This window comes from Pteropus vampyrus, unplaced genomic scaffold (assembly GCF_000151845.1).
Source record: "Pteropus vampyrus isolate Shadow unplaced genomic scaffold, Pvam_2.0 Scaffold44, whole genome shotgun sequence".
Lineage (NCBI taxonomy): Eukaryota > Metazoa > Chordata > Mammalia > Chiroptera > Pteropodidae > Pteropus > Pteropus vampyrus.
The window spans coordinates 5,850,489-5,865,390 of record NW_011888825.1 but is presented as its reverse complement, the minus strand read 5'-3'; the positions used below and the strand labels follow the sequence as shown (position 1 = coordinate 5,865,390).

General features: G+C 35.7%; 1 protein-coding gene across 2 annotated transcripts in view; it reads right to left on the bottom strand.

Annotated features, from left to right (window-relative positions):
• The window catches only part of LOC105291280 (protoheme IX farnesyltransferase, mitochondrial), a 127,520-nt gene that overhangs the window by 87,940 nt on the left and 24,678 nt on the right, over window positions 1-14,902 (bottom strand). For both annotated transcript variants that reach the window (XM_023529954.1, XM_023529955.1), the window contains exon 4: window positions 5,536-5,660. In XM_023529954.1, coding sequence (XP_023385722.1) covers window positions 5,536-5,660 — 125 coding nt within the window. The remainder of the gene's footprint in view (window positions 1-5,535; window positions 5,661-14,902) is intronic.

Below are 14,902 nucleotides of genomic sequence, written 5' to 3'. Positions count from 1 at the left end.
GCAAGTAAGTAAGTAAGTCATAATTATTGGTCTCAAGAGTTAAGAGTTCTCTAGGGAAAAAATACCAGTGAATAATTATATCGCAATACCAACAAGTGCCTATTAACCATAATTAGAAAGTGATACATTGGAAGTACTGTCAAATAGAAGCGGGAACACTGAGCTTTGTGAGAGAGCAGAACTATGACCAACAGGTTGGAGTTATAAGGAGGCAGACTTTGGCTCAACAAGAGGAAGACATTTCTAATCATCAGGCTGCCCACCTATAGAGCCAGCTGCCTTGGAAATCAGTGACAACTGTAGTAATCAGAAGACTATCTGCCAAAGATATTGTGAAAATTAAAGATACCCTCATCAACATTCCTGAACAATGTACTGATAGCAGAATAATAATGGATGAAAATGTTCTTTAAGGTCATATTTCTATGTGTGCGTGCACAGGCACCCAACACCACAATTAGAGAAGATAGTAGATCCTACATGTAGCTACAGAGACGGTAAAAATGAGGCAAGCTAAGTTACCTGGGCTGCAGTGAGGAAACCCATACTTGTTCAATCAGTACACTTGTGAATGGAAAAGTCAGAGCCCAAATCCAAACATCTGACACAAAGATACTTTTACCACATCTCTTTTACAGTGAAACATTGAATGTATACGTGGGCTGTGAATAAAGTGACCATATAATTTCTTGTCCAAATATGAACACTTGAGAATAAAAAGGGGCATTACATTAATAATTATACCAGGACATATGATCACTCCAGCTATCAATGGGTAGTTACGCTGAAAAAAATGTAAGCTAGAGATTGCCTGAGGTAGAAATAGTAGCCAAGATCTTGGGTAGAGTTCTCAGAGTGAAATCAAAAGTAAAAATTATTACATCAGTGGTTCTCAACCTGGGATGATTTTGGTCCCCAGGGAACACTTGGCATGTCTGAAGACCTTTTCACTTGTCACAATTTAGGGGGAGGGTTGCTAATAGTATCCAGTGGGTAAAGAGAAGGGATGCTGGGAAAAACCCCACAATGCACAAGATTGCCTCCCACAACAAAGTTACCCAGCCCAAACTGTTAAGGAGTGTGGAGGTAGAGAAAATCTGTATTAAAAATTAAAAGGTTTGACTGCTTAAACATATGAAACATCTGCACTTCAACCGCCCCCACTCCCCAAACTGCCAAAAATATTCAAACCTTACATTACAAAGAGGTAATAATCCAATCTATATACAACAAGAACTCTGGACAAAGGCAAACACTCAATAGCAAAATGGACAAAATTTACTGCCAGACACAAATGACCAATAAACATTAAAAAATTCCCCCAAACAAAAAAATTACCTCCTCAGTAATCAAAACAACTTGATTGAAAAGGACATATCTAATGTCTCCTATAAACCTGGTGTAGATTTTCAAATACACAATGTTGGTGATGAGTTTCATATACTGCCAAATGGAAGTATAAGTTGATTTGAAAACAAACAAACAAACAAACAAATAAAAGGCCTTCTGAGAAGAAAAACATCATATCTTTATAATTACAATTTTTTATTTGAAAACTACACATCTTTTAACACAACCACACAATTTTGGGAATCTATTGAAAGAAATAGTTAAGGAAATGTTCATCGATTTAGCCACAGGAATTTCAGCTTAGCATTGGTTATTTTGAGCAAAAGATTGGAAATCTCTAAGATGTCAAATAAGGAGAAATTAATTAAACAAATCATGGTGAATCTATAAACAACTCTTAAAAATCATGTTAGAGTAAATACTGACATAGAAGGATGTTCATGATATACTACGTATATGCAAAAAATACGACTATATATTATATAAATCATTTATGTGAGAAATTAATATATATGTAAAGATGCGTATGTATGTGCAAAAAAAGTCTATAATAATATAAATCAAAATGTTAAAAAGTGGATCGTTGGGTGGTGGAATACAAGTGCTACGAGGACAAGGAATTTTGTTCTCTGCTGTAACTCTAACACACAACAACAGTATCTGGCATAGGGAAAAATAAAATAAAAGCTGTTACTGTTATTTTGCTTATCTATATTTACTCACTGATGTGCAATGAAAAAATTATTTGCATAATAAATTTTTTAAATGTTGCTTTCAAAAAGAATAATTCAACAGCAAAATTAAATGTTACAAGTAATAGAAATAGAAATGCCATCTACTTCGCAAGGCCATAAGGTTTAAATAATTTATGTAAATATGTTTTATAAACTCTAAAGCACTGTATGAATGTTAGAAATTAATTATTTTGTTAAGATCATACATTCCAAAGTTAAACCAGCTTCATATACACTTTGTTTGGTAGCTTTCCTCTCAGGAATTTCACTTCCAGTATTTTGTCTTTTAAAAATAATTAGAGATTGGTGCAATGTCACTAGTAGAAGCAAAAAGTTATACAAATAGAGAATTGGTTGAGAAAGTTGTGGGCACATCCATAAAATGGAATAGTATGTCACCTTTAAAATTTATCCCGTAGAAATGTATTTATCAACATATACTCTTAACCTCTATTAAAAAATTCATATATATGTAACATGAGTAAAATAATTCCCCAATACAGCTTATTATAGCATCTATTATTTTAAATACTTAAAATAATTATGATAATTCTTATCTTTTTCAATTTCTTAATTCATTCTACTTAAATCTATTCAGCTTTTCACTTTTAGTTACTTATTTCTCAAGATCTGATCAGTTAAAACCATCTATAATATTTTATCTTTCAGTTGCTAAATTAAAAACATTTCGTAGATTGCTTTCATCTTCTGAAGGCATAGCAGCTTTAAAGCCACACTGATTTCAAATGAAGCGTGTGTATATTTTACAAAACATATATGTAATTCCTTTCTACATTTTAATGTTACTGGTTTCTTATATACATCTCTTTATGCACTAGTCACTACTTCATAAATCAGAAGCTGAATTTCATTTTCTCCCCTTAAAACAAATGTAAGAATAGTTTTCCAAAGCTTTATTTTTCATACTTTCACAGAGAGATCATAGAAGTAGGGTAAAAAGAAGAACCACTCAGAACTAAATTAATAACAGCTAAAAGAAAGTATTAAAAAAATATGAACTGTTATTTGAATCCTTTTATAAACATGGACAGTAGGAAAATTTTTTCCCACAGAGCTCTATTAGAAGCCAAAGAACTTTTAAACATACCAACCACCTATACAATTCTTTTAAGTTGAACACCAGCTCTCTAAAAAAAGCAGTAAGCTCTTCCTTTTCACCCGGACTATTTCTTTATCTACTATTCAAAAACTCAGTTAAACCCTTGTTGCCTAGTGCTCTTTGTTCTGCTTATACTAATTAAAAGCACTAATGAAAATAGCATCGAATTAATTTAATTCTATGTGACTGCATTCCAACATTAGAACTAAAATATTTCCAACATGTTATTTATAAAACATTATAATTTGGGAAGCTGATCAATATCATAACAACAATGGAATTGTACAATGATGAGAGTCATTAAGATTTTTAAAGCACTGTGATGCTTCCAAATGAAATTAAAAGCCCCAGACAAGTAGAAGGAAGCAATATGATGAATATGAGAAGGTGAAGCAATTATTCATGTGTCCAAGAAGCAGCAACTAAGGGTCACTCCCACCACTGAAGAGGCCTGTGGGGGATGAGTGACGTGTGGAGGAGGAATATGAAAGCATTCTAAAGGAAGAACAGGGGAAGCGTGTAACTGAGATGCAGAACAGGGATGGAAAACCAACCCGAGCAGGAATTATTAACAGAAGAGGCGGACGTTGAAATTTGTCAGTACTAGAAAGAATCCCATCATGTAGTCTGTGGCTTCCTCCAGGAGTAGTTTTAAAATCAATAGATCCTAATTCACTCCCTATAGTAAATAAGCTTCCTACAGACTACAAAATAAAATGGCCATCTAAACTCACAGTCCTTTTAAAGTTTCTAAAACCTTGGTCTATGCTCAGTTTCCGCAAATTTCTGTCTAAATGTAAATTATTCCATTTTTTTCCCCTCCAGATACCGTCATGCTACAACTGACATGTTTTTTTCTCCATGATAAATTCTTGAACCACCATTTTTAGGGCAGTGGGTGAGGGTGGGGGGTAGAAGCTTCAACTCAAGGTGGCTCTGTATTACCTTTTGTAATATTTTGGGATTTATGCTGAACCATTTCATGCTTATAAGTTTGTTGCCGTTATTGTTTTGTTTTTTTAGAACCCCTCCACTTTTATTTTAAATTTTTTATTTAAATAGATATAATTTAAATAGGAGACAGCAGTTAGTACTCAAGGGTAAATACAACTCTTCAATTTAAAAAGAGCCTGAAAATTAGAATGAATTCCTGGCTGAATCTTATGACCTAAATTTGTAACTAAGTAAAGGTAATAATTTAAAAATTTTTTTTTTTTGAAAAATAGACCCAAAATAGCCATCTGAATCTATTTTGCTTATATTGCTTTTCATTCAAATTTTCATTAAAAACATGTTCATTGTGAAACCAAAATTATTCTCTTAGCCAAGAAATGTGGGAGGGTAGCAAAAGGAAGGAGCAACTTGGAAGAGATGGCGTCGTGGGTTATAGGAGTGGATAATACTTTTGGTAAAGTAGGAGGGTTATTTGAACCTCACTAAAAGACTTTTGACATTAAAAATAATAACAAAAAATAAACCTTATTTGAAATAGATTGATACTTCTCCAAGTAGCTGGTAATACATTGTAAAAAGTACAGTGACTTCAGGTATTATCAAACTAAAATTCCCGTATTTTGTGGACTACCAACTGATATACCAACTCAGCCAAGCTGTTTTTCTGCTGGTAACTTGAATTCCTGTTTTAAAACTATGCCAATTCCTCTTGGGTGTTCTGGTGATATAAACAACTTTCCCTAAGTTTTAGCCAAGACTTTTTCACTATAGTATCTTATGAAAAAGCCACAACGTTGGGGCACACCACAATGACCAGGCAGGGGAAAAAAACTATTTTAGAGAATTATTTTGATGTTTAAAATAATAGGGAAGAAAAGATGTATTAAAAATAATATACCAATTAGTTTTTTGATATATTCCAATTCCATATACCAAGTTTACTAAATAGTGAATTACTAATTTTTTTAAACCTAGATATATTTGTTTAAAATATTTTGTGTTGTATAGCAGAGATCTGAAATGCAAAGAAATCTGACCAAAGAAGAGCACATAATAATAAGCTCAGGGGAATGTATCTGAAATGAGTAAGAGTAGAAAATCTGACAGCTCTAAAATACTTCCAAACTGAAGATGTCCTGGTCGTCTGAAGCAGATACACTATTGCTCTTTCACCTGAACATATTTGAAAACTATTCACCTCTCAAGAAAAGACAAATCGGTTATGTAACCCAGAGACCTCTATAACATATAGGGTGTTACAAATTCACAGCACTTCTTCGTGTATATATATGATTTTGAAAGGTTTTTTAAAAATGTGATCATATACAATCTAGGAAAAAGTAATGCCATAATCTAGCTGAAAGGTGACAAACTGACCTGATTGATGGAGTTGGCAGCACAGGATGCAAGGCCTGTTCCAGCAAAAGTAAGCAGGAAACAGGACCAGTCAAAAGACCCTGGAGCCAATGCAAATCCAGCTGAAGTAGTACTGACAACTAGAGCTGCAATACAGAAACAAAGCAGATGTCTCGTTACCAACACAGATTCCAGACTGTAAATGCCAAAAACAACCCATCTTCCATGTAAACCAGCTGATTTTATTAATAACACAAACTACAGGCTAATCTTTCATTAAAAATTTTTTTTAAAATATATGTTCATTATAGAAAAATGCTCATTTTCCTTTAATTCCATTATACTCAAGAGAAAAAGAAAAGATAGTTCTTTCAGATTCAATCATTCATTTATTCATTCAATAAACATTTATTGAATACCTACTTCACAATCGGCACTATGCTGGGTATTATGCATTATATGGAATAAAGGTATATAAGGTCTCATTCTTGCTCTCAGGAAATTTGACAGGGAGATGAAAGACATACATTAATAACTATAAAACACAAGGTAGTAAATAATAAGGGTCCTAATTCTATGGCAAGCTCCAAGCAACCTGAGTAGAGGGATTCTCCATAAAGGAAGATGGTCCCAAGGGCCAGAAGATGATTAGAGGATGACTAGAGGGAGACGATAATCCTACAGCCATCAACAGAAACAAAAAGAAGAGGCAAGGTGCAGAAGCAACACTATGCAAATCAAGCATCCACTATGACTGCTCCTTTTCTTTAGGCCCTGGTACTTCTTTCCTGAGGGCTCTATAGAAGCTGACAGGCCAGAAAGCGTCTAAGAGTGGTACTGATACATGGCTATAAAATTGAAAAAATGATCACCATTAGTGGGCTCATCAGGGAAGTCTTCAAAAAGATGGCATTTAAGTTGGACTTTCAGGAGGGGATGTAGGAAAGGAGGAGAATAGTGGGGTGGGAGTCTGAACAAGCCCGATCCCGTCTAATCTCGGAAGTCAAGCAGGGTCAGGCCTGGTTAGTACTTGAATGGGAGATCACCTAAGAAGACCAGATGCCGTTAGGCGTAAAAAAATAAAAAATAAAATAAGGAAAAAAAAGAATAGCAGAGTGGGCAACATTACAGGTGGCTGGGTAATTCCAAGAACAGGCATAGGGGCAAGAAAGACCAATGTCAAGAGTCTAAAGTATCATGACTTCTGCCTAGATTTTCAAACCAAACATCTAGGAAGCATTTTTGAGTGTCTCCTTTCTTACCCTTCTCTACATCCCATCTATTGCAATGTACTGTCTGTCTTTCCTCCACAATGCATTTTAAATCATCTTTGTTGCCACAGACTAGTCCAATGGTTCACAATCAGGGATGGTTCTGCCATCAGGAGACATCTGGCAATGCCTGAAGACACACTGGTTGTCACAACTGGAGGAGGTGGATACTGCTGTCCTCTAGTGGGTAGAAGCCAGGGATGTTTCTAAACATCCTATGGTACATAGGACAGCCTCCCAAAATAAAGACTTTTCTGACCCAAAATGTCAATAGTGCTGCAGTTGAGAAACATGTTATCTGGTCCAAGCTATTATCTTGCCTAGATAATTGCAGGGGACTCGTTCCTAACTGGTGTTCTTGCTTTCACCTTGCTCCTCTCCTGAAATGACATTTTAAAAGTATACACAGATCATATCACTTTGCTTAAAAATCTCTTGATACTATACCTGGAATAAAATGCAAACTCTTTCCCCTGCCATATAAGTGCACCAGTACCTCTCTCTAGTTCACTCACTGGAAACCCATCACAAGGCCTTCTGTTTGTTAGGCATGCCAAGCTCCTTCTTGCCTCAGGATCCTTGTACTTCTGTTTCCTCTCCCTCTTTCCGTGGCTAGCTCTTTTCTCTTCTTCAGATCTCATCTTACATATTACTTCTTAGGGAGAACTTCCCTGATCATTTCATCTGTAGTAGGCCCTCCTCAGTTACTCCCTTGCTCACATCAGCCTCTATTATCCTTCATATTTATCATGCTACGGCTCCTCACTGGAATATAAGTTCCCTAACGGCAGGAGCCCTGACTGTTTCACTGCTATATTTTCAGGGTTACCTCTATGCCAGGTACAGAGTAGCATTTACTGGAGGAAGTAGAGGAAGGGTGGTGGCTAGCAGATTGAAGAATATCAAGTTGACGAGTTTGCATTTTATTTGGTTGGCAGTAGAGAGTCACTGACAGTCTAATGCAAAGAAGTGATCTATAACTGCAAGTTTAGCCTGGAAGCAAAGGGCAACATGATGCGCCACAGGCAGAGAGTTATGAAGAGAAACAATTTGAGAGGCTATACTATTAACCCACTGTGAATAAGGGTAGTAAAAGTCGGACCCAGGTATAAGGGGTATTTTGTTGGGAAAAACTGTTAGGACTTGGTAAGTGTGAAAGGTAGGAAGATGAAACAAAATAGCAACAAAAGAGAATAAAAGGTAAGAGGGCTGCACCTGGGTGATATGGAGAAGCATGATAACATCGACAGAAATAAGGAAATTGGAGGAAAAGGTAACTAGCTGTCTAGTCTCAGGAAAATGTGCTGTTTCTGAGGAATCACTGGAAATTCAGGTAGGAATGTACAGAAAGCAGATAAAACATGAAGCTGGAGCCCAAGAAGAGACTGGAGGTATGGGAGAGAGGCACAAAGCTCTGGAGTCACATGCCTACTGACGATGGCTAGGCCTGAGGGAACGAATGAGATCAACAATGAACAGTGAGTGCAGTGGAAAAGCGGTGTATAAAAAACATCAGTATTTTACAGTTGGAGGAAAAAGAAATAATGAAAGACAGACAAAGAATATTTGGAGACAAGAATCAAGAGGATGAGGTGTCATCGATGTCAAACATGTGAGGGGCCACAGGAAGCAAGACCGGAAGGTACCACCACTGACATCAACAAGTAAATGCTAGAAAAACTGATTATTTCTCCTAATGGTCGCAAATTGGTTGGCGTGCCCTTCAATCTAGTTTCATTGGCAACATATAGAAACTCTTTATAGAATTCTACCTTATGGACAAGCCTTGTCCTTTATACCTAGGCCAGGCACAGGCTTCTTAATATTTCTATATTTCTTTTATTGGGTTTGATGACAATTTAAAAAGTTTAAGTGTCAACTTAAACATGAAGTTTTTAGAGAGCATGTATTTTGGCAAAAGGGTCCTTTCTTTAATTCAGTAGTCCCAAATATGGTGTTCATCTGAATCTCCTAGGGGAAGATTTGCCTCCAGAAAAGAGGATAAGAGGTACAGGTTTAAGTAGATTGAAGAGTAAGGTCCAGTACTGAGAATATGGGTTTGGATAAAGATTACAAAAAAACAAGCAGAATATTAGCAGCTGAAGGCAAATAGAAGGCTGATCAAAAATCACAGAAACACACACATTCAAGAGAAAAGCAGGCTGGCTTAGGCTAGAAAGCATGCACTGTCCCTTCTCCCTTCCTCTTCTTTGAAGGCCCAGCCTGCGCTGGCCCACATATAGTACTACAAGTCAGAATGCAACAGTGTCATATAAGTACCACAGCAGCAAAAAAAAAACAAAACAAAACAAAAAACAAAAAACAAAAACAACAAAAAAAACATGGACCTAGGGCAGCAATCCAAGACAGAACATTCCGAAAGAAACTTTTAGCTCTCTAATTCTCTAATGACATATGCCCGAAAGAAAACGCCACAGTGATTCCAAGCTTTGAAAACAGTAGTTGCACGAGCAATTAAAGGACATTTTACCTATGTCCGACAGGAAAAGAACAGCTTCTCATAATAGTCTACTTAGCCATATGTGCACACATTTAGTGACCATCAAGAAAAGCACCATTTTTAGGGCAAACAAAAATTCTCCTAGGATACTCAAATAGTACCATTCTCTGAGTAATTTTTTTCATTTTTTATAGATATTACGCCATAAATCGCAGTCTCATGGACTGGCTGGTGTTCTACAATGAATCATGTTGTTTTGCACCATTCAAAGGCTCTCTAGAAGGGCTAGGTGACTCCTTGCATATTGCCCTATGTGTAGCGACTAGCTAGGACTGGAATAAAAGTCCCTAACAGCCAAGCTACTTCTCAGTTGTAACAGAAGAATGCTACTACCTAAGCAGGTTAATGGTGTCAATGGGAGAATTTGAGGGAAAAGAGACTGCAGAGTTTTCCCTCTCAAAATGAAGTAAATAAATTGCTTCTATTCATAGAGTAAATCAGTTGATATAATTCCTATTTTAAGGCCTTGAACCTTAAATCAAAAGTAGACTGCTTAAAAACAACTTTGGTGGTTAAAAGAGCACGGAAGATCCTTTCTCAATATATAATTAGCAACAGCTAGAGTCATCAAAATAAAGAACTACTTTAGATATCTCTGAATATCCAGATCAACATTTTGTATTGTGCTTTATAAACAAGAAAAATCAATTACTACCACAGTGGACAAGATAGTTTCATAATCATCAGACTGTCAAAATAAAAATGCTGCAAAAGGAAAATTCACTGTTTAAAATCAAAAAGGGCATGCAGTTACATGAAAGCAAAACTGGTAACTCAGAGGAGAAAGTATCTTGTTTTTCTTTTCATCCATCTTAGAGTCTAATGAATGATGAACAATAGAGAAAGCACACCGAATTTTTGACTAATGGGGTCAACCAATTAGTTGAAAAGAGACAGAAAGTGGTTAGCAAAAAAATGACAACAGGAAAAGGACTTCGCTTTAATAAGACATAATAATGACTAAATTTACAAACTAGAAATACTGTCTAATTTTAAAATGTACAAATTGTGAATGGTAGTATACATTAAAAATGATAGGGGCTATTATTATAGCAGAGGAAATTTGTAACACATTTCTAAAAAAGATCAAAAGCTAACAAAGAATGTATTTATACTTACTTTATCAAAGCAATTAATTTAAAGAAAGAGAAAGGCAGAGGATTGATAAATTGTACAAGTAAAATTGACCTAAGCAATGTTCTCATACAGCACTGCCACAACTGTAATTAAACTTTTCATTGATTTCCTGGGATTCATTACATAGAATCATTTTGCAACAACAGGCTCTCATTAAAAGCGAATGTAATATATTCTTTCATTAATAACACTTGAAATTATATTTTTATTTGGTAATCTCATATTCTGTCTCTTTACAAATAAACATAAAATCAATGCTGCCAACGAAGCATGACCCATCCAATAGAGGCTCAGAGGCACTGTTCTGCAGACCCAGGAATGACTCTGGAGACTCAAAGAAGAGTAATCTTCCCACCCCATCCCCATCCCCACTCTTGGGTGAGTGTCCAGCTAGTGAACTGCAAGCATTCCCACACAAAGATTCAGCAGCAGCCTGTGATGGTACTTAATGATAAAGGTAGTCCTGACTAATGTGCCTAAGCTTTGCACAACTTCAGCCTCACCAGTCAATCTCTTAACTATAGGCCTGACCTAAGACTGGCCAGGGCCACCTTCTTCCAGATCTCATCATTAACAAGATTAAAAAAATATGGTCTCTCGTCTGCCTTTCTCCAGGGTGAAGTTCTTACATATGCTCTCTATAATTAAAAAATATATATATTTTTTGAAATAGTCACAATTAGGCATATTCCAACTGGCCTGGAAGAAAGCAAACATCCCTGATGTGAACTGCTGATGAGGGCCACGTGGCAAAGAACTATGGGCAGCCTCCAGGAGCAGAGTGTTCCACAGCTGACAGCTGGAAGGAAATCTACGACCTCAGTCCCAGAGAGGCACAGAAATAAATGCTGCCAAAAACCAGTTAGCCTGGAAGAGGACCCTGAGCTCCAGAGAACCAGAGCCTTGACCAACACATTGATTTTAAGCTGGTGAGACCTTAAGCAGAGGATCCAGCCAGACCATGTATGGATTTCTGACCTATATAGAAACTGAAATAATACTTTGTGTTATTTTAAACTGCTCTGTTTGCAGTAACTTGTAAGAGAAAACTCATACATAGTGTGACAAGGGTGGCATTTAAAAAAGACTAGTCTATCAACACCACGGAGGGCAGACTGATTGGAAATGAGGAAAATGTACTCAAGAAACAACATAAATGCCACTGCAGAACAGTAGAAGGGAAGGGAGGTGGGCCTAGAAGGATGGCAACAGTGCCAAAAAAGGTGTAGATAAATGTTTTTGAAGGTGGGGACACTGGCCTTCATTACAGAATAAATATAAGTGATCACAGTGTAGGAGCTAAGCACGATTCAGTAATTCAAAGAATAATAAAATCTTAAAAGGTCAAAGGGAACTTAGAGTCAACTAGTCTAATGTCTGTCCTGATTTAAGAATCCCTTCCACAATATTTCAGATGGATGCTATCTCTGAATCATGTGACAGGAAGTTATTTCTCCCTGGGCAACCCTTTCTGTATAAAAGAGCTCCAGCTGTTGGACAGTTCTCCCTCAAACCAAGTCAAATCAATTTTCTTGAAATATCTGCCTACAGATACAATTTCTGTCTTCTCAAGCAACAGTGAATCAACTTTCTCTTTTAGCACAATCTTTAAATCATGCAAATGCAACAGTACGACAGTCTCTGCTTCTCCAAGCTAAGTGTCTCTAGTGACTAACCACTCTTGACTTCCACACTCTTGTCCATGCCAAGTGAAACCTTTTAGAGAAATACTAGTTTTTCACTATAACAAAAGCACTTAGCACAGTGCCTAGCAAATAATAAGTGATGATTATTAAAATGTGGTTCCCAGAATTCTAGATGACATATTTCCTGGCCACTAAGTGCCTAAAGAAACTTCAAGAAACATAACACTACATAAAAGTGCCACACATCTCTGTCTTATAATCTAAGTTACTTCTTTGTTGCTCCAGGGAAGTGACTGGAAAGCAGTTCTTTAATACATGTGGGCTAAAAATGACAACGATAAAAACCAAACTTGTATTTGTGAAGCACTTTACAACGCCACAGTGCTTTTACCTTTATTTAAATCTCAGAAACACAGCACTTTGAAACAGGGTGTGGATACCTCAGAGATACGGGAAGGAAATGTGAAGACTTTCACTTATATTTGACTTTTTAATTCTTTCTTTAAAAGCACACATTTTGCATATCTTAAAATGAATATAATATGTTGCTGCAATAGTACATGAATTTTATTTACAAATAACTATACATTTTTGTGTTATGTAAAACATGTATGTACAAAGTATGAATATAAATATATGTGCAGTTAAAACTTTTTTACTGATAAAATACATGACTAAACAACTTTGGAGAACCCTGCTCTAAAATAAAAAGCAAGAAAAGCAATGGTAGGTATTAACATCTGATTTTATATATGGAGATCCACATTCATATCAGTTATAGTGAACTCAATGTAGGATGTAATCAAGAGTCACATAGTTTATGCACAATATTTGGCTCTATGCTTTACAGATATTCTTTAACAAGTACTCCAAAGATTTTCAGAAGAAGAAAATTCAACTAACTGAGGGGAAGACACACACACACAATCACCTAGCTGATTACAAAATCAAAAACCAAGCCAGTGAAGTTTTAACAACATTGTATGCCTGCATACAACCCATGATAATGTTTCTTATACCACAGGTTTCAAGGGGAATTGGCAATGAGTCATAGAAGAGGGAGCCACATATGGAGGGTGGGAAGAAGGAGCCTTGCTGCACATTCTACCGCTTCTGCATCAGAGGAGGCTTTACTTGCCACATGTTAAGCTGAGGCTTTTCAGGACTCAAAGTGCAAGTTTAGCCAGCTCCCTAGTTCTAACATCACAGTACACTTTCCAGAGCAGCAACCACTTGAATGGTTGTCTTCTCTAAAATGCAAGTTGTTTTTTTTAAAGCAGCTTTTTCGAGAATGAATTTTTTTTAAAAAAAGGTTCCATATTTGAGAACTATAGGTCTCTGAGCATAAGCATAATGGAGGCACTTTATTTCTTTTCTGAAATAATCAATTAAAAATAACTATAAGAATTACATATAAAAAACTGGTCATCTACATCCTGCTTTTATCTGTCTTTTAATACCTCACTCTTTTTTAGCACTGGCCCCAAAAGAATTAAGTGAAAAACAAAACTCAAATAAATCATTGAGATAATTATCCACTAATAAAAGATCTGGCAGAAAGATTAAAACCACTGGCTAAATGAGTTTGAGATTCTCTATAGATTTTAAATTATCTTTGTGATCTATTATATCTCATTAGTATCCATATCTTTGATAGTGGATACTACGCAATATTGTAATCTGAATCCTACAGAGCTGAGATGTATGCTCTTTAAGTCTTTTGTGTACAAAGCTGACAAGAGAATAGGCAGGTAATGAATTTGTATGTGATTTTGTTTATGTGTGTATCTGAGCAATGGAGTAAGTTTTTGTTAGTTGATCTCAAAGTTCTAAATTATATAACTTAATTAAGAGGCATATTATATTAAGTCTTTTCCAATTTTCAAATGAAGTGTTTTATACTTCATAGCTGTATTTATGATTCCCTCCTCTCTCTTCATTTCTATTAACACCTTAAGCTTCAAATGTTTCAATTTCTAATTTGAGTTTTTTAGGCTTCATGGCTTGGCAGCATTCTGTAAACTTCCTGACAGTCATCTTACTAATACACATATCAAAGAAGGTGGTAATTCTTATGCCTATTGTTAAGTTCAGATGAAAAGTCAATTGATGAGAGACAGGTATTTTTTTCCTCCACCACATTAAAGGATATCAATCAGAGGTAACTGATTACAAACCATAACCACTTCTGATTAAAAGATAAGACTTTTTATAGACATTTTTAATAACACAGCTGCAAAACTAAGAACTTATGGGGCCTTCCTGTTTTCTCCTTTTTTCATATAGTTAATAACCAAAGCTGGTGTGAAAAATCCTACGACCAAATTAAAACTCATAACTTCCGCATCACTGAGGGAGATCTTAAGATTGTTCTCTCGATTAGTTTTCCCATTGATATTAAGCTTTTCTACTTTGTAATCCTAGTTTTAGGTTTTTTTCCTTCTCAATAAAGAAGCATTTCTTCTCCATATACTTAATAAACAACATTTTACAATCTTTGTTAATAAGCTAAAAAAACTTTTCCATAAAACCAATGCCTATCAAACTCTTAAGAAGTAGAAACACATCTTTTGAAAAAAGGAACTCTCAGTTGTACAGTTTTCAGTAAAATAAGGAAGGCTTTTCTCAGTTCCATGTCCAAATTGTGTCATTGTCCAGAGAGCAGATAATCTAAGATATTTAAAATAATAAAGATTAATCATTCATTTAAAGTATTGTTCTGATTTGGACAGTATTCAGTATTTTCTACATTTGATTATTTTATACAACACATGTAACAGGTCAGTAAAATAGACCTACTCACTAGTCCTTTG